At 41.8% G+C, this 19,005-nt stretch overlaps 1 protein-coding gene across 5 annotated transcripts in view; it reads right to left on the bottom strand.

Moving 5' to 3' along the window:
• The window catches only part of MPPED2 (metallophosphoesterase domain containing 2), a 210,675-nt gene that overhangs the window by 15,942 nt on the left and 175,728 nt on the right, over positions 1–19,005 (bottom strand). For 3 of the 5 annotated variants that reach the window (XM_055282053.2, XM_055282054.1, XM_055282055.1), the window contains exon 7: positions 16,455–17,817. The exons of the other annotated variants lie outside the window; for them this stretch is intronic. In XM_055282053.2, coding sequence (XP_055138028.1) covers positions 17,699–17,817 — 119 coding nt within the window. In that variant the 3' untranslated portion in view covers positions 16,455–17,698. Of the gene's footprint in view, positions 1–16,454; positions 17,818–19,005 lie in introns of those variants that run through there. 5 annotated transcript variants of the gene reach the window in all.

Raw genomic sequence — 19,005 nt, 5'->3', positions numbered from 1 at the left:
ATCAGCTTCCACTCCCTTTTTCCTATAATTTCAATTTAGGTGCCTGAATAGAATTATCTCCATTTGAACCATGAGTTTGAATGCTCTTTTTTCGGTTTATTTTTAAAAATTAAAATAGTAATGCATACATATGCAAACTAGAATTCAAAAAGTGTAGAAAAATAGAAAGAGAAAGTAAAATTCTTCCATTTCTTGTCCCAATCCTGGGGCAACTACTTTAGCAGCAATTAAAATTTACACGGTATGTTTATGCCTCAATTTCTGGATATATCAAATTAGGTAGTAACTAGTGATTCCCTGCAAAGAAAGACAAGATCGCTAATATGCTCAATCTTCTATCTCTCTTCTTTATTCCTATATGTCACTCCTAATTTTTGTTAGGTATATTGTTATTGTCACATTTTCAAGGCTTATATTCTGTTCTGTAAGTGTAATTCAGTTTTAGTGCTTTGTACCTAAATTGTAGTATTAAAAACCAACAATATTGTGGGTTGTGATTCAGAAAATATTATTTACTATAAAATAAACTAATGTAATTAAGAGAAGTATAGAAGTTAAACTCTTAAAAGAGAAATTTCTAAGTTTCTCAAATGGATCCTCTTCCTTTTCTACCTTCTTTTCCATTTTCTGAGTCATACTTATCAGCCACTATTTCTTGTATGCTAGTTTGTTATTCACTTTGGATCTTGTTATAAGTTTTCTGGAGCATCTCCTCTAGTAACTTTCATATGAAGTACACAGGTGGTAAGAATACTGTAGTTCTTACATATTCAATAATGTATTTATTTTGCTGTTACATTTGGTTGATATTCGTTGACTTCGTAATCATTAGGAGTCAATTACCTAATTTTGGCGATACAAACAATAACATTGTCTTAACTGTTTCACTGACTGCTCTAAGTTCATGGGATTGTTCTGAGATTCAAGGAAGATAAGTCATAAAACAACCACTGACATTCATAAAAGGTCTATATAAATGCTTGATAGTGTAGCTCATGTGTCAGGTACCATGCTAAGCAATTTACATTCATTTTCTCACTGACTTCTTTCAACAATCCTGTAAGATCAGTACACTTATCACTCCCATTTTAATGATGAAGAAACAGAGGCTCAAAGAAATTAAGTAATTTGATCAATAAACACCTCACTAGCTAGTGGGCAGTAGAGTCTTCTCCTGCTGTTTTAACAAATCCCATGTTAAAAATATGATACTAAAAATGAAAGCTGTTTACCACCATTATCATCATCTCAGGTTCATTTTTTCAACCATGTACCCTGTGAACTGACTTAACCATGTAATTAAAAATCAGTCTATTATGGGTCTTTAATGTAGACCAAACATCTTGCAAGATCTCTTAGCTTAGCTTGACCAACTCCTTCCTTGACTTTGACCAATTCATTTCTCCAATTTGTAGGAAACAAAAGAAACTGGGATGGAGATTTGGTATTAAGACATTATCCTTGCAGATAAACGTGGTACTAATGATTCCTATCAGTACCTCAAGGGCTATGAATTATCACAGCTTTTTTTTTCTTCCATAGCAGAGTTAGATTTGCCTCAATTCACTCATATTCTTTCAGCCAATCTCCACAGTCATGCTAATGAGTTACTAAGGGATAGGGCTGAAATTGTTTGGGACTATGGATAAGAATAATGAATAATGAATAATGTTTATGAGATTCACCCTCAAAACTTGTCCTCATTAACACACTACTCTGACCCAAACTCTACCTACCCCACTCATTCCCATAAAGGGGTAGCTTTAGATCTTACGTGACTGGGGCTACTGTTAATTAGATCAGGGGTGAACACATGACCTGGGGGTACCATTCATTCACTAGAAGAAAGCTGATCAGATGATTTTTTTACTAAGCTGATCAGATGGTCAGATGATTTTTTACTAAGAATCAGATGGAAGGTCCATGAACAACTACTGAGATTACATGAGGCTACTAAGGTGCCTGAAGATTCTTGGTTCTTTCCCTCTCTGGGCTTCTTGTTTCTTGAAATTTATTATGTCTGTATCCTACAACAAACCTCTCTTTTATTGATCAAATTGGAGTAAGTTTTAGTTCCTTGCAATCAAACATCAACCAGCCAAGAGAAAGCTTTTAAACTTTCCTTAATATCAGAAAAAAAATTCTTTGGAAGTGCAAATATGCCAAAGTCCACCCCAGTAAGGAGCATGAAATGGTATGTATCAGACTTGAAAGAGTTAACTTGCCAACCAAAAACTAAAGACTTGACTTCCTTCTCTCAGTTGGGCCCAGGTTAATTTTGGTTGATGATAATGGTTATAAATGGTTTTTTATTTGAGAGGCATGGGACATACGTGATGAATGTGAGGACGATCATATGTCTTATAAAGAGCTGATTGTTTGTGAAAGATGCTCCAAAAGTGACACACATAAGTCTGATATACCCTGGCGGCCAGCTCTTCTACAACAATTTCATTAAACCAACCACCATTACATGAAAACATAATGTGACAAAACAGATATTGTCCTCTTTGACCTTGGCAGGATATGGAAATATTTAAAAAAGATCCAATACTTTTTTTTTTAATAAACAACATTGTGAAGACCTGATCATCCTGCATACTAAATTCAAGCACAGGACTTATAAGCCAACCATTTTCTCATTAACACTGTTGTTAATTTTTCATGCTGCATCCAATTTTCTCCATGTCTCAGACAAACCACTTACTCTAATTTATTAGCTTAAGAATTGCCAAATTACAAAGGTAAGAAAAAAAATATGTTTCTTCTTTCCTCCAGAATTAAGACTCCCATCACAGAGAAATGGAATTCTGGATTCGAGAAATCATTTCTTCTAATCCTTTAAATTGGTATTTTATCAATTCTCTGTCCTCTGGAATGTTGGCAGGCATCACACAGAGTAGAACGTAATGTACTGTTTTGTGTCTTTGTAAAAGTCATTTTGCATTTATCTTCAGAATTATTTTATCCTTTTATGAACAGATTAACATATTTACTCGTGTAAATGGACAATGGGTGAAGATTAGAAAGGTTTCGTTTGTAGCGAAGACCTCATTCATGTAGAGTCTCAGTAAATAAATTCATAGAACTAGGTTGAATTACCAGCTAAAGTTTATAAACTGCGGATACCAAATTATGGTCATAAACTCTGACCTTTAAGATTTTGTTTAAACAGAATAGATAAAACATATTGGGAGAAAATATATATATTACAAGGATGTACATATTTAAACTTTTTAACATGTTTGTATCCATATATACTTTTTTAAAAAAATACCAGTCTGACAACAAAGACAGACCAAAACCTCAACACTGTATTAGAGAAACATTTAAAGTATTAAGCTTGTAGTAATATCTTTCACTGTAATTAGAGATAAGTATTTGTGGAGAGTTTATTTATTTATGTTTAACTTTTTTTAGATGCAAGAAAGATTTTATGGCAGTCAAGAGATCAGGGTTATACAGCATATTACTTTTTAATTTCTTAGAGATAGGATCTTGCTCTGTCATCCAGGCTAGAGTAGAGTGGCACAATCACAATTCACTGTAACCTCAAGCTCCTGTATCAGCCTCCTGATCAGCCTCCTGAGTAGCTAGGACTACAGGTGCCTGCCACCACACCCAGCTAATAACAAAACATATATATTTTTAGAGATGGGGGTTTTGCTATGTTGCCCAGGCTGGTCTTGAACTCCTGCCCTCAAGCAATCCTCCCACTCCTGCCTCCCAAAGCTTTGAGATTACAAATGTGAACCAATGCACCAGGCCCTATGGAGAGTATTTTAAGTGCCTTAATGGAATGAAAAGGAAAATACCCTAAAACTGTAGGAAAGTCTGGGAAGTGTCCAAAGCTTTAGATGATCAAGGCCCTAGCCATTCTTTATTATTTGGGTGTCCATTCCAATATTACTTTGCTGATGACAGTGTTAATATTAGCCAGACATTTCCTAAATCTTTGAAGACTAGAGCATGCACTCATTAACCTGTCATGAGACATCATCCAAAGAGCGAAAAGTTTAAAAGGACTGAAACTTTAATTCCCAAAATTTAACATTAGCCAGATTTCTCTGGCTTATAGACATCTACTCCAAACTACATCATTCAAGATCAATTACTTACCATTCATTTCTTTTTCCAATACATATTGTTAGGTAACATGGGGTACCTTAAAATGGCGCCGTACCTCAAGATGGGGCCGGTTCTGGGTTCTTCTCCCCTCCTTGACCGGGCACTGTCTGAACCCGGTTCAAAGGAGGGCCAATCAGAAAGAAGCATCTCCCGCCTTCCCTTGGGCCTGCCCCTAGCCCAATCCACATAGGCCCAAGGGATATAAAACCCAGCACACCAGCAGCCCTCTCTCTCTCCTCTTCCTACTCTGCTCGATACCTCCAATAAAGATCTCTTGACCGCGACCGGTGTAGTTTGGTCTCCGCCCGGCCCCTTTCATTGGTGCCGTGACTCGGATCGGGACTCCCCACCCCCCTCGTTGGGACCCCGATCCCTTTCGGGCTCAGTCCAGACCCCGGCCGGTCTTCGCTCATTTTCCTGTTCGCCGACCTCTACGCCCAACACTGGCCTCATCTCGGTAAGTCTCCCCTTCCGGTGTCCGACACCAGTTGACCAGCTCCCGCCTCCACCGCCCACACGGCTGCCGTAAATCCTATTTTAGACTCGGCCTCCAGGGGGCAGGGTTCCCTCCTTTTCCTCCTCACTCGCCAGGCCTGGGCCCCTTCCCCTTTCTCCCTCTGAAAATCATGGTACCAGGTGGCCCACGGCCCTCAGCCTCCTAGAGGCCCTCAGTCCTTTCGTTTCGGTGACGACCGACTCGAAGGGTCTGACTCACAGCATGGTCATCGGCTGGTAGGGGACGCCCTGCCCAGCCCTTTGCCATATATTTCCATAAACCTCCTCTTCTCATAATGGGAGCCTCTGCATCCCTGCCGGCTGACTCTCCCTTACAATGCCTTTTAAATAACTTATCAGCCCTTGGTTTGGCTGCTGATCTCAAACCTACACGCCTCATTAAATTGTGCATTCAAAACTGGCCCACCTACCCCCTAGACAACCAAAACAGATGGCCCACTTATGGGTCCTTTGATCCCAACCTTCTCCGGGATCTCTACAACTATTGTCAGCGAACAGGAAAATGGGCAGAGATCCCCTACGTTCATGGCGTCTTTCTTCTACGGGACAAACCCAACCTCTGCCTCCCTTGCAAGCTGCAACACCTTATCGCTGCTCTCAAGCTACCAACCTCTCCTTCCGCTCCCGACTTTTATCCGGCCGACGAACCTCCCCCCCCATACCACCACCCTCCACCTCATCTTCTGGTCGCCGCTCAACCGGCTGAAACCGGCTACCAACCCGGACCACAGGAAGAACCAAACTGCTTACGCCCCGCTCTCATGCATCTCCTAAGTCCTCTTCTCTGGCTTTTCGCCTCTCACATCTTTACACTTTCCTCCGCCGGCGGGCCCTCTTCCCAGCCCTATTCTCACTATGATAGAAAACGGCTGGGACCCTCTCTTCCACATGTTCCACTTCGCCCTCTGGCTCCCACATCAACAAACACACCCCCTTCCTATATTATACCACTAAAAACAACACCTCCTCCCAAGCCATACATATCGACAACCCCGCCGGCCCGGTCTGGGGCCAGTCAGTTAAGGAGGCATATATCCCAGCAATGCCTGGGCATATCCAACTCAAACCATAACTATTTCCCGTTCCCTCAAAGAGTCCATCTCTAACCAAACCTTTAACCAGCTTCTCCTCAGAAACTACCAGCTCCTAGCGACTTGTGAAGACACGGCAGACTCCAGAGACAGTCTCACACCCTGCTGACCTCTTAAACGGCCAACAACTGGCAACAGATACCCAGGATTGGGCGGGGGAGAGGGGGGTAGGCCTGCCCTCGCACCCTAAATTAACTGCCATCTTCTTTTCTCTTCGGGCAGACCAAACTCTACTCCTAGTACCCCAGATGGCTACAGCAAGCCGATTCTACCAACTCTGAAACACCCTTCACTCAGACAGCTGGCTCATCGCCAACCCATCCCTGCCCCTCAACTGGCTCACGGCACTGGAGGACAAGGAACATTCATGGACTTCACGTCTAATGAAGTCTTCATGTATAGCGCCCTATTGCTTGGCCTCATACTCATACTGTACCCCATGCACAACCCTGACAGTTCTCCCTGTGCCCCCTCCCCACAGCGCCCCAACTCAGCAGGAAGCAGCCAGATGAACCAGGATGCCTATTTTCCCCCATTTAAGAAAACAAAAAGGGAGGAATGTTAGGTAACATGGGGTAACTTAAAATGGCGCCGTACCTTAAGATGGGGCCGGCTCCGGGTTCTTCTCCCCTCCTTGACCGGGCACTGTCTGAACCCGCCAAAGGAGGGCCAATCAGAAAGAAGCATCTCCCGCCTTCCCTTGGGCCCGCCCCTTGCCCAATCCACGTAGGCCCAAGGGATATAAAACCCAGCACACCAGCAGCCCTCTCTCTCGTTTTCCTACTCCGCTCGATACCTCCAATAAAGAAAGCTTGCCAGGCGCAGTAGCTCACGCTTGTAATCCCAGCACTTTGGGAGGCCGAGGCGGGAGGATCACGAGGTCAGGAGATCGATACCACGATGAAACCCCCCCTCTCTAGTAAAAATACAAAAAAAAAAAATTAGCCGGGCGTGGTGGCGGGCGCCTGTAGTCTCAGCTACTCTGTAGTCTCAGCTACTCGTAGAGGCTGAGGCAGGAGAATGGCGTGAACCCGGGAGGCGGAGCTTGGAGTGAGCCGAGATCACGCCACTGCACTCCAGCCTGGGTGACAGAGCAAGACTCCGTCTCAAAAGAAAAAAAAAAAAAAAAAAAAAAAAAAGATCTCTTGACTGTGACTGGTGTAGTTTGGTCTCTGCCCGGCCCCTTTCACATATCATCAAACACTTTTTATTATTTTTTTATTTTTTATTTTTATTTTATTTATTTTTTTAGATATAGCATCTTGCTCTGTCACCCAGGCAGGAGTGCAGTGGCACAATCATGGCTCACTGCAGCCTCAACCTGCCAGGCTCAAGCAATCTTCTTGCCTCAGCCTCCTGAGTAGCTGGGACCACAGGTGCATGCCACGACCCTCAGCTAATCTTTTGGATTTTTAGTAGAGACAAGGTCTTGCCAGGTTGCCCAGGCTGGTCTAGAATTCCTGAGCTCAAGTGATCTTCCTGCCTCAGTTTCCCACAGTGCTGGGATTACAGGTGTGAACCACTGTGCCTGGCTAAACGTTCTTAAATGAATTTACTGATACCTTTTTCCTGTTTATACATATCATGTCCCCCAAAAAGTGTTATAAAAATAGCTTCGTTTTTGAAAAATCAGTAGAGAAGATTGTGACTGTGTGTTATAGGACAGCAGGTGGAGAAAACAGAACAGCACCACTGATTTTCATTCCCATCACTTGGAAAGAAACAGGTTCATTTGCCCTGGTGCTGTGGTTAAGGCTAGTAGTTAAGGCTTTGGTTGGGTTCTCTCTTTGGCCTAACTCTGGACTGAATCTTATGCTAAGTAAAGTGCCCAGCACAGGAGGGCCTTATGATACGATTTACCTGTTGCATGGCTGTGAAGATACAGATGTCCAGTGCTGACCTCAATCTAACTTCCTTTAAGTGCAAGTCACTGGACACTAAAAGCACATGAAAAGATATGTACTGGGTGTGCCATCGCACTTCTGAGCCTCATCCCTAGAATAGGGCTAAAACTGAATATTTTTACCTTTCTATGGGTAGCAGAAGCATTGTCTTACAAACTAAAGGAACTATATCCATAGATTCAACTGAAAGAAGGTCAACTATAATTTTTCAAAATTTTCTGATGAAAGGGAACTACATAAGATTTTTTTTTTTTTTGAGACGGAGTCTTGCTCTGTCACCCAGCACCCAGGCTGGAGTGCAGTGGCACGATCTCGGCTCACTGCAAGCTCCATCTCTCAGGTTCACACCATTCTCCTGCCTCAGCCTCCCAAGTAGCTGGGACTACAGGCACCCACCACCATGCCCAGCTAATTTTTTGTATTTTTTTTTTTTTTTTTTTTTAGTAGAGACGGGGTTTCACCGTGTTAGCCAGGATGGTCTCGATCTCCTGATCTCGTGATCTGCCTGCCTCGGCCTCCCAAAGTGCTGGGATTACAGACGTGAGCCACCGCACGCGGCCTACATAAGATTTTTAGAAGGGCTAACATATCCCTCCTTTCAGAATTGCCTCTAAGTCAGCAATAATTATTTGGGGGTTATGAAAGGAGAATGTCTCTACTGAATTGCTTTTAACATTGGTCCAAAGTGGTGGTGATGAAGGGGTTCTTTAAATAGCTTTGAGAATGCTGAGCTTTAAAAACAGTGGGTGATGCCCTCAGCATCCCAGCCAAGCTATTCACTGCAAATACTACGAACAACCGCAGAGCTACTGGCATGGATATAAATATTCATATCAATAAATTGGATACTGCTGAATCCACAAGTATAGCCAGAATAACCTGCATATTGTCACTTTGCTGGAGATACGTGATTTATTTCTTGAGAAAAGTCTTCTCTGAGAGTATCATCCTCACAAAAGCCTTATGTGCCATTGTGTTGGAAAAGCCCATCACAGACAGATTGTGATGAGGAGTCCAGCTCTCCTGGTCCCCCATAAAAGCCAGCAGACCTCATATTAATAAAACAACCAGGCTACTCACCTGTCCTGATATCAGAGAGACAATTCTATTAATTTATAATTTTGAGAAAGATAGTGATAAAAAGATGTACAGAAGTCATACATATTGACCTGGGAAATCTAAAGGTTCATTCAGTTTTGGGTCAGGACCATTTTCTCCTTCCTATTCCTATTCTCCCACCCCCATCTTAGCTTTTTATTGAGTAAACTTCTTTGCATAATCTCTGAACCCAAACACATTTTATTGTTATTCCTGGATGCTGTACTCATGGATATCTCACTTCTTTGGGAAAATGACCTAATAAATAAAAATGTGAGAAGTACAATGCCAACTTACCACAGTTTCTGAATCTCAGAACACAGATTCCATTCATAAGATGTGAAACCAACATATTGCTTCCACTGCAGCTTACGATTAGCTCTGGATTTTTAATTTTGGTTATTCAGCCCATTAGAAAAAATGTACGCCGGGCGCAGTGGCTCATGCCTGTAATCCCAGCACTTTGGGAGGCCGAGGCAGGCAGATCACAAGGTCAGGAGATCGAGACCATTCTGGCTAACACGGTGAAACCCCGTCTCTACTAAAAATACAAAAAAAATTAGCCGGGCATGGTGGTGGGCAGCTGTAGTCCCAGCTACTCGGGAGGCTGAGGCAGGAGAATGGCGTGAACCCAGGAGGCGGAGCTTGCCATGAGCCGAGATCGCGCCACTGCACTCCAGCCTGGGCGACAGAGCGAGAGTCCGTCTCAAAAAAAAAAAAAAAAAAGGAAAGAAAAGAAAACAATGTAGGAAGTTGTTATCCTTTGTACACCTTATTTCAATTTCGTTGGTACTCAGAAATATAGCCAGTCACAGGAAAAAATTAATATATTAGACATAGCATCATTGAGGTAGATACACACATACATTCACCGAAAATACTTTAATGCAGAAACAATGTGTGATGAGTATTGTTATTTTTCTTGTTCCTACAGAATTGATTTCAACAAAATTTCTCAGGTGAAACCTTCCAAGTTACATGTTTCAGCTGTTTGAAACAAGAACTAAGAAGGTAAATATAGTATTTCAAACCTCATCACAATTTATTAATGCTACGGAGAGGAATACTGTGTTTAATGTCCCAGGATCTCTATGCCATTTGATGCTTCAAACCTTTTATCTTCATTATCACCATCGTCTAATGAGACAAAAGCTATGTGGAGTGGCTCCTTCTGTTATTTGAGACAGTAGTAGATCCTACTTAAAGATGCCATACATTGGCTTCTCTCAAGGAATTTTCAGCTGGTAAGAATTACCTTGATGTTCCTATTTATTTTCCATTTCTGATCTACTACTATGCAAAACTCAGAGGAAGAAGGGGCTATATGTCTTCAGCATGCGGAGATGGAGTTCAAGGAAGTGAGATGAATTAAAAAAGGAAAAGAAAATGCACTCAGATATGTAATACACTTTCTCTTCCTGTTATGAGTTCCAGAGAGCTCATGAGGGAATCTCATTGCTTGTTCAAATGCCCACTCATAGCCAAAGGCCAAAGCCCTAGTTTTCATTTTCCATCATCCAACCCTAGTAGCCATACCCAGAAGAATACAAGGTCTTGCATCCAGGAGTTATATACCACCACGGAGACCTGGCCTAGCTTCCCAGGAAACACTGGTCAGGAGGATACCATTATAGCCCAGACCAAAGTCACCCTTCAATATAAGTTGAGAGATGCACAGAGAAATAAGTGCTCAGGGCAGTATTTCTCCAGAGAGCTATTTTGGATTCCACATAAGAGTAATGGTGGCCTTGGATAAATCATTCCTCTCATTTATGTGCTGAATGGGAGAAAACAAGTCAACAACTGATGCATGCAAAAGCATTTGGAGGTGATGGATGGAGACATTATGGTGCATTTCGTCAATGGCATGCCATTAGAGAAAACCATTTCATAGAGTAAATTAAAAAACAAACCAGCTACGTGACACACTTGGAATTGCCACTGGCCATGTGGGTTTTCCTCCTTCAGGAATGAAGCTACTTGGGATTGACACTGCCATTAGCATGCAGACTCACTTTCCTAGGCTAGCTGCCTGTGCTTGTCTGAGTTTTATGCCCCACTTCGCACATCCCCATATCTATGGCCACTCGTGTAACTGGAGAAACCTGTGTATTCCAGACCCCAATTTTCTTTTGTTGTTGTCTTAACTATTATTTACATCGTTTATTACCATTTACCTTCATGTGTCAATATCTTGTTTTCTTCACCTAGTTATAAAGACTCTTTCATGGTAAATACTGGGTCTTACAAATGAAGCTTACTAGCACAGCACCTGGCTTATGGTGTTCAGTAAATATTTGTTGATTTCATCTGTGATTGATTTTGCCTATTTTTCTCGCATACCTGGCTGTTATTTGCCAAATAGTGATTAATTCATTAAGAAGGTATTTCTTCAGACCTAGATGCTGGGAATGCGGATAGAAGGCATGGTCTCTGACCTTGGGGAGCTCATATGCAGACAAGCAACAGTCAGAATGTGGCACAGCTGGACGTATGTGTGGGAGGCTATGGCAGCACCAAAGAAGGGGGTGTTCTGGGTCAAGGTAGGTTGGGGGATCCAGAAAAGGCTTCCAGAAAATAGGAGTCCCTTTCAGGATTATGTAGTTGTTACCTAAACATGATAGCCCATTTGTGCAAAGGCATGTTGGTGAGCCTGTGCAAACAGGGAGCATTTGGGTTCAAGTCATTTGTAATTTCAGGATCTCCAACTGAAAAGCTCAACCTATTCCCAAAGTCATCAACTAAGGTTGGGACAGAAATGGGCTATGAAATCACAGGCCCTTTCTCCATGGCAAGCAGGCTCTGGGAGTGTTCAGATGCACCTCATGGTAACTATGGCTTCATAAAAATCAAAGCTGATTGATGGGAGGAGGCTCTCTGTGTTCGTGTGTTTAGTCTACCCATGCTTTTAGTTCCACTGTGGCTGTGCTACCTAATGGAAATGCATTTCTCTCTCTCACCATTACCCAGATATAGATGCTGTCGGATATGAAAAAGCCTTTTTACCTCAAGATTTTTGTCTTGTAAGGCATCCCTAATTCAGGAAGGAAATGAGGAGGAGTCGCAAAAACCCACCACAAATGTTTTGTCAGATAGTTCAGAGAGAGAGAGAGTTAAAGAACTCATTTTCTATATGGTTTCTTACACAGTCCAGTTCAAGGAATTAGCTTTCTCTCATGAAGGGCTGTGGCCATCAGAAAATAATATACATTTTTATTTTTGCCCTCTGCCCCTGCCTTTTTTTCTTTTTTTTTTTCTTTAGGAAATTACAATTGACAGAATAAAAATCCTCCACCCAGGGTCCTGTCGATATCAACGTATCAATTCTGACAAATCCACTGCGAGATGGGAATGATTCCTTTTTTACAAGTGTGGAATCTGAGGCTGAGAGAAATAAAAAAGCACATCCAAGGCTACTCAGCATGTCTGATTCCAAAGTTGGGGGCTCTTAATAACACCCAACAGCTTCCAGACCTGACACACAGGTATGTCAAAACGCATGACAAAGAGCCATCATGTTCTGAGGTAGAAAAGGTAGAAACTGAGCACCCATCTCTCTTGTAGAAGGAGGAATTGGAAGCCTATCGGAATTGTTGCAGGTGGACAGGTTAAAGAAAAGGAAAATGAATCCTCATGGGAACATTCATGGGAAACTTTCCTCAGATTCTGAGGTTTCTTTCAAATAATCTTGTTTTCTCTTCACAGATTGGCAGCTTGTCCTGTGCTACAAAATCACACTATGTCAGGCCAAAACTGATCTCTCCATCTTTGATTATTTCTGAATGTCAGGCTGAAAAATCAGTTCATGCTCAAAATGGAATGTCCAAATGACAAAGTGGGGCATTATCTTTGAATTGCTCTGTGACCAGGTGATACCACTGATCCTCTCCGAACCTCTCCTGATCTCCAGAGGCTGACTTTATTGGGGCACCAGGGAAGACTAGAGCTTCTCAGGGAGTTTTCTGAATCAGTGTTTTTCTCTCCCACGGAAAAGCAAAGTAAGAGGAGGAAGGTAGAGGGGACACTTAGAAAAGGGAGGGAAAAGTAGCTCTAAACTTCTGGAAGGGCCACGCTAGAAGGCCGACACATCCTGCTATTGAACGCAAGATAGGAGAAAACAAAACAAACAAACAAACACAAAAGCAAACAACAACAACAACAAAAACATTTTGTGCTAAGAACCTGACATCCAGAAGTGGTCCTGGAGCCTTCCGTGAAACCACACATTAAGACCATCCCATCCTGGAACCTTCCCCACAAGCAATTGTTCCTACCCCATACCTAGCAGTGTTTCCAAATGCCTCAGCTCATGGCCAAATCCTTAAAACAAAGTAGATCTTAATTCACTTTTGTTTAATAATTACACAAAAAGCATCTTAAAACTTTCAGGAAGGTGGGAATAGGGCATGAAAAGAGACTAGGAAGCAAAATAATATCTGGATGTTGACTCTGCCAAAGCTGCACATCCTTGCTGGATGAGCGTGGGGAATGGGGCATTATTCTGAGACACAGCGAGTGTTTTATCTGCAATTGACAAATCCCAAATCCTCCCAGCTTCCGTTTCTCCCTACTTAAGACCTAGGTCACGGTATTTATTTACTTAAATGATGGAGATGAAGGCAGGCTTAAGGCTGGCCACCTGTCAGAATAACAGTGACCTGTTTCTAAAGGGATTTCAGCAACCTCCCAACATAAGACAAAAGGGGATTGTGTGAAAAACAGATAGAAAAGAATTCACTAATTGCACTAAAAGTGGATGGTGAGGTGGAGAGGAAAGATTGCAAGGGCAGAGAGATGCTGTGAGAAATAAGCAGATCTGTGGGTGCCCTTCTAAGCAACTTGAAAGAGGAGAAACCCCCTTCTCTTCAGAGATTAGAAGTGATTTTGCAAAGAATGATAGCCAAACTGGGAAGTTAGGCTCCCTTATCCGCCTCCCACTAATGCCCTTGGGCTTCTTCCTATCCTTATGAAGAGAGGCTTGTTATGGTTCCTAAGCAATGCAAACAAACTTTCTCAGAAACAATACCGCTGCTGCTTTTGAGGTTGGAGAGTCAACAGACAGAATCCTGCCTGAAAGCCAGGGATGGTGGCTCAGGCCAGTAATCCCAGAACTTTGGGAGTCGGAGGCAGGCGGGTCACCTGAGCCCAGGAGCTGGAGACTGTCCTGGGCAACATGGGGAAATCCTGTCTCTACAAAAAATACAAAATTAGCTGGGCACGGTGGCACGGGCCTGTAGTCGCAGCTACTCAGGAGGCTGAGGCAGGAGAATTGCTTGAGCCTGGGAGGCGGAAGTTGCAGTGAGCTGGGATTGCACCACTGCCACTCCAGACTGGGTGACAGAGTGAGACTCTGTCAAATAAATAAATAAATTTAAAAAATAAATAAATAAATAAATAAATTTTTTAAAAAGGGTACAGAATCCTGCCTGGGGAATCTAAAGACAAAGCATGGGTGACCTTATTTAACAAACACATGTGCACCACTTACTAGATGTCAGACAGTGATCTCCAACAATGAACTCATATGGCACTTAGAACAACTTCCTCCTCCTCATCACCCCTGTTTTACAGAGAAAGTGAGTACCCAGGCAAAGAAATCAGCACTAGTCTTAGGTGGGGCCGGTATGTGGGCAGGCACGCTGTCCCAAGGGTCTGTGCTCTTATCCACTGTGCTGTGCTGGGCCTCAGTGGAGAGGATGAGGTGCCATGTACAGCTGTCATAGAGCCACATTGCAGGGTGTTTCAGCGAGCTGCTACTTGAGGGATAGGATATATCCCCAGGCTTGTGCCAGTCTCTCTTTTTTTTTTTTTTTTTTTTTTTGACGGAGTTTTGCTCGTCGCCCAGGCTGGAGTGCAATGGCACTCCCTCGGCGCTCACTGCAACCTCTGCCTCCTGGGTTCAAGTGATTCTCCTACCTCAGCCTCACGAGTAGCTGGGATTACAGGCACGTGCCACCATGCCCAGCTAATTTTTGTATTTTTAGTAGAGACGGGGTTTCACTATGTTAGCCAGGATGGTCTCAATCTCTTGACCTTGTGATCCGCCGGCCTCAGCCTCCCAAAGTGCTGGGATTACAGTTGTGAGCCACCGTGCCCGGCCACCAGTCTTGTATCAGCTCTCAGAGGGCATCAACTTATCCAGCCCAGGCAAAGAATGATTAAAAGGGCATGGGCTATGGACAGATCTGCTTTTGAGCCTTCCATTTTTCCTAGGGAAAGTTATTTAATTTTGGTACCTCTTACTTTCCTATCTGTAAAGCGAGGCTTACATGACTTTACCCAGGATTCTGTGAAGATTAGAAACAAAATACACAACCTGTTCAACAGAGTGCCTGGTGATGGAAGGATAGGAAGTGCCCAATTTATAAGAGCTGTTTTGAATATTTTGTTGTTGTAAGGCCCAGTGTAGAAAGCTCTGGGCATCTGGACAGTGTTTACAAATCCCTCAGAGGCAGTTCGTGCATATGAAATGGTGGACTGGCTGAAGAAAGCTCTATCCACAAACGAGTCTGCCATCTAGATTTAGTACACTGGGTAGCTTCCTGCCTCCACAAAATGGAAAGCAATTTTAGTAAGTGCTTAGCTCAATTAGTTTGTGTCCAGACGTACTCTCAAGGGCTGTGCATACATACTTGTGATCACGATTACCCACCTATCTCTAGGAGGCTTGTTTTTCCAGAAGCCAGAGGCCTGAGTCTCTGGCTTCTGGTACACTAACCAGGTGAAATTTCCATTCAGTAGTGTACCTCTCACTCCAACCCCCTAGGATGGGGCTTGAAGTGAACACCCTCTTCTACTGATGTAGAAGGTCAAAAAAGGGTCGTCCACTTGTCATAGTACCTCTTTCGGTCCACGTTAGCTGCAATGGTCATGAGCTCCCTCTGGGAAGCCCATGGGAAGCTCAAGCATCTGCTCTGCAAGCTTGGACCCAAATGTCCAACACAGCCTGTGGTGACATCCAAGATAATAACTATTAACAACTACAACAGACCAAGATGGTTACATGTGAATCTGAGCAGGAATTCTGGCTTAGAACATTCTCTCAATTCTGCTGGTACTGAAATCAAGAACCCCTTTCAGAAATTGCACCAAAAGATCCACAATGGGTAGGAAGGAAGGAACATATATCCAGAATACAATCCAATGAGCCCTGACACATAAGATTTGGGGGTGCATTGCAGATCCAAGATTATGCTGTTTTGCTTCAGTGGTTCTTCTGGGTGATGTCTTTTTTATTTTCTCTGGTTTTCGCCACCCTTCTGCCTATCCCCTCTTGGTTGCCACAGCATTTTGTGGGTGGGCATCACTAAAAATCCAGTGAGGAGGAGATGGTGACTGCTCTTGGGGAAAATGAGAATGTGCAGTGATTACTCTGTCATCAACTGTTTCCCCAAACTCACTATCACAAACTTGCCCAAAATACATCCACAGCCTTAACTGCAGTCTCTCTGTTCCTGTAGAAATTACAACAGCCAAAGATGAAACCTAAGGCAAGACAGATGACAGCATGATGGAAGGAAAGAGTACACTGAGTGCCTTATCGATCTATCTGCCAGCCTGTGAATGGTGGATAATAAAAATTTATTGAAAATTAGGGGAAAAAATCACTTATTCTAATTCTTCTGGAAGGCATTACTGATGTTGCATACGAATAAATCCCTCCTTCCCCAGGACGAAACTACCATCCTCCACCAGCGAACCCTCTAAACAGCACGAATTTAAAAATCTTGCAATTTTATTTGCATATAAAGGCCGCTAGATATAGAATATCACAATAAATTTAAAGAAACAACTGCTTTCCTAAATTTCATTAACAAGGTAACATAAAATAGAATAAAGCTCAACAGCATTTACAATGGGAAAACAGAAATGACTATTAGCGACAATATTTTGTGCTAGCGAAGATTGCATCGACACACAGTGCAAAATGGGAGAGGGGAGAGGAAGTAAGAAGACAATTCGGGGTATTTAAATAGAAAGGACAACTAAGCCTTATTTTAGTTAGCTTCCATTGCATCCATTTAAGTCTATACACGCCTGTAACTGTACCTAGATTTAACTCAAGCTCTTTAAGACCTTGAGCTCTGAGAATATGTGTCAGTTCCTTCCGACTTCTGATGTGCTGCTATACAGCATCCCTTTGCAGTTGTACTGTCCTTGACAATATTAAACTCCTAATGTAGTCATAATACACAAAAAATACTTATATATATAAACCCATATTGAAAAGGAGTCTGCATGTTCATTTTTTTAACCGTATGAAATACCTGCTCTTGACAGATTCCATTTCTGTATTTTTAAAGCTAAAATAATTTAAAAGAAACAAACAAACAATGAGACCTTGTATAACCACAATAGGAATCTCACTAGCTAAACCATCCTTTAAATGACAGCCATTTTCTTCTCAATGCAGCTTTCTTTATAGTGAGAGTATGAAAAGAAGTCTTTTCCATGCCTACTTCTGCTGAGAAGATTGCTATAAATTGGGACCACATCTGCAAAACAGAAGCATTACCAAGAAAACAACAACAACAAAACATTGAAAATTAAAATATTTCAAACAATACTCTTAAACAGTTGTGCAAATCTGTGTTGGTTTTTAAAACACTGCCTGTTTCTTATTTTTTTTTCTTTCAGCTTAAAGCATATTAAAATAAGACTTTTATCATTTTTTAAAAGAAAGCTTGGCTGTCCTTTGGCGAACACTAACAATTTACAATGGCATGGCCTTTGAGAAAACAGAAGTCATTTTACAAATTCACAATGTTCCTCTGATTTCAAATGGATGCCCCATTTAAAATAAAATAAAATAAGAAGCACAACCTCTAGCATCATTTGTGTTCCAACAATTTACAAAAAGAACTCACAGGGTTTGTAAATAAGTAAGAGAATGTAAGTTTATAATTAGAAAAATGGCAGTTTATAGACCTTCCCTCACATTCCAATGGGGCATTCAGAGCTTCAGGAACCCTGTGGGTTTGGAAGGTCAAATATAATTGGAGGGTTGGTCGGTTGAAAGCTGACTGTACACGTCGAGGCATTGATGTACGTTGTGTAACCATCGGTCATGATGCCATAACCTGTGGGGAGAGAGTGTCACATTTACTGTAATATATACAAATGAGAGTGATGGAATGTAGGGCTGTCAGGCAAGGAAAACAAAAAATTTTTGTCATTGGGCAGTGAGATGAAATTCAGTTGAGCCTCCTCAGATATAATGACTTTCAGAAGCTACTGTCCAATTTTACTCTATTTTCTTTAAACGGGAGAATCTTCTCCTTCAACTAAGAGCGATTTGTTTTTTCTTTATTTAAATGCTAAACTTGTTGAAGAAGGGCTGTGGTTTCTTTACTAGGGAGAATAAAGAAAAACTTTTTTCCTCCTTTTAAAATAGGATTTTCATTTCAAAGCCTTGTGTTAACTATTGAGTTCTAGGGAATGAAATGAGTAATATAAGGATTACTCCTCAGGGGCAAACACAACTAAATTCCAAGTGGGATATGGGGCAGGTGAGGGGGGAAAGGATACTGCATTGAGAGTTAAGAAATGTAGACACTCAATTTACTTATTTATGAAATAATCTCTTAACTGCCTTTATGAAAGTTAACCATACATGATTTTTGAATTGTGTGGCTTTAATACTAAGTTCCATTTCATTCAAAAGTGTCAACTAATCACATGTCGAAGTGATATGTAGAAACATCACCGTAGGTCACTGTTTCCTAAGCTTACCTGGATATGAGATCAAGCAAAAACACTTCCCATATGCAATATAAGCCTTTTGTGATTTATTGGGAGAAAGCTGTTTCCCTAGGTCTTTGGTATATATGTTCCTTTGATAATTTTTAATATGATGAAATGTTTAGCATGTTTGCAAGTTTGCACATTTCCCTGAATACCTTATATTTGCCTTATAGCCCCTTCAACTAAGATTCTATGTTGGTGTCAGGCTCTTATGGCGTATAAAAACATAGCTGTGAAAAAAATAAAATTACCAAGATATATAGAAGTAACTGAAAAGGCTTTTTTCTACATTTGCTAAAATTTCTCCAAGTAAAGCCTGTGGAGAACTTAATGAGGGTCAATGGAAAAATCTCTTAAGAAAAGAGGCATTTAAAATCTGTGCTGTTTAGTTCTGGGGTCATAAAGTCTTGTTATCTCTCTCCATCAAGAGGTTGGTATTTGCCCTCTTCCTGCCCTCTTCAGCTGTCTTAAGTGAATAAAAGTGAGACAAGTTTATTTGAATATGATCTCCTCCCTTTTAGGCA

This window comes from Symphalangus syndactylus, chromosome 6 (genome assembly GCF_028878055.3).
Source record: "Symphalangus syndactylus isolate Jambi chromosome 6, NHGRI_mSymSyn1-v2.1_pri, whole genome shotgun sequence".
NCBI classification, from domain to species: domain Eukaryota; kingdom Metazoa; phylum Chordata; class Mammalia; order Primates; family Hylobatidae; genus Symphalangus; species Symphalangus syndactylus.
Note: the sequence above shows the minus strand (reverse complement) of the source record. Positions and strands in the feature narration are given on the sequence as shown.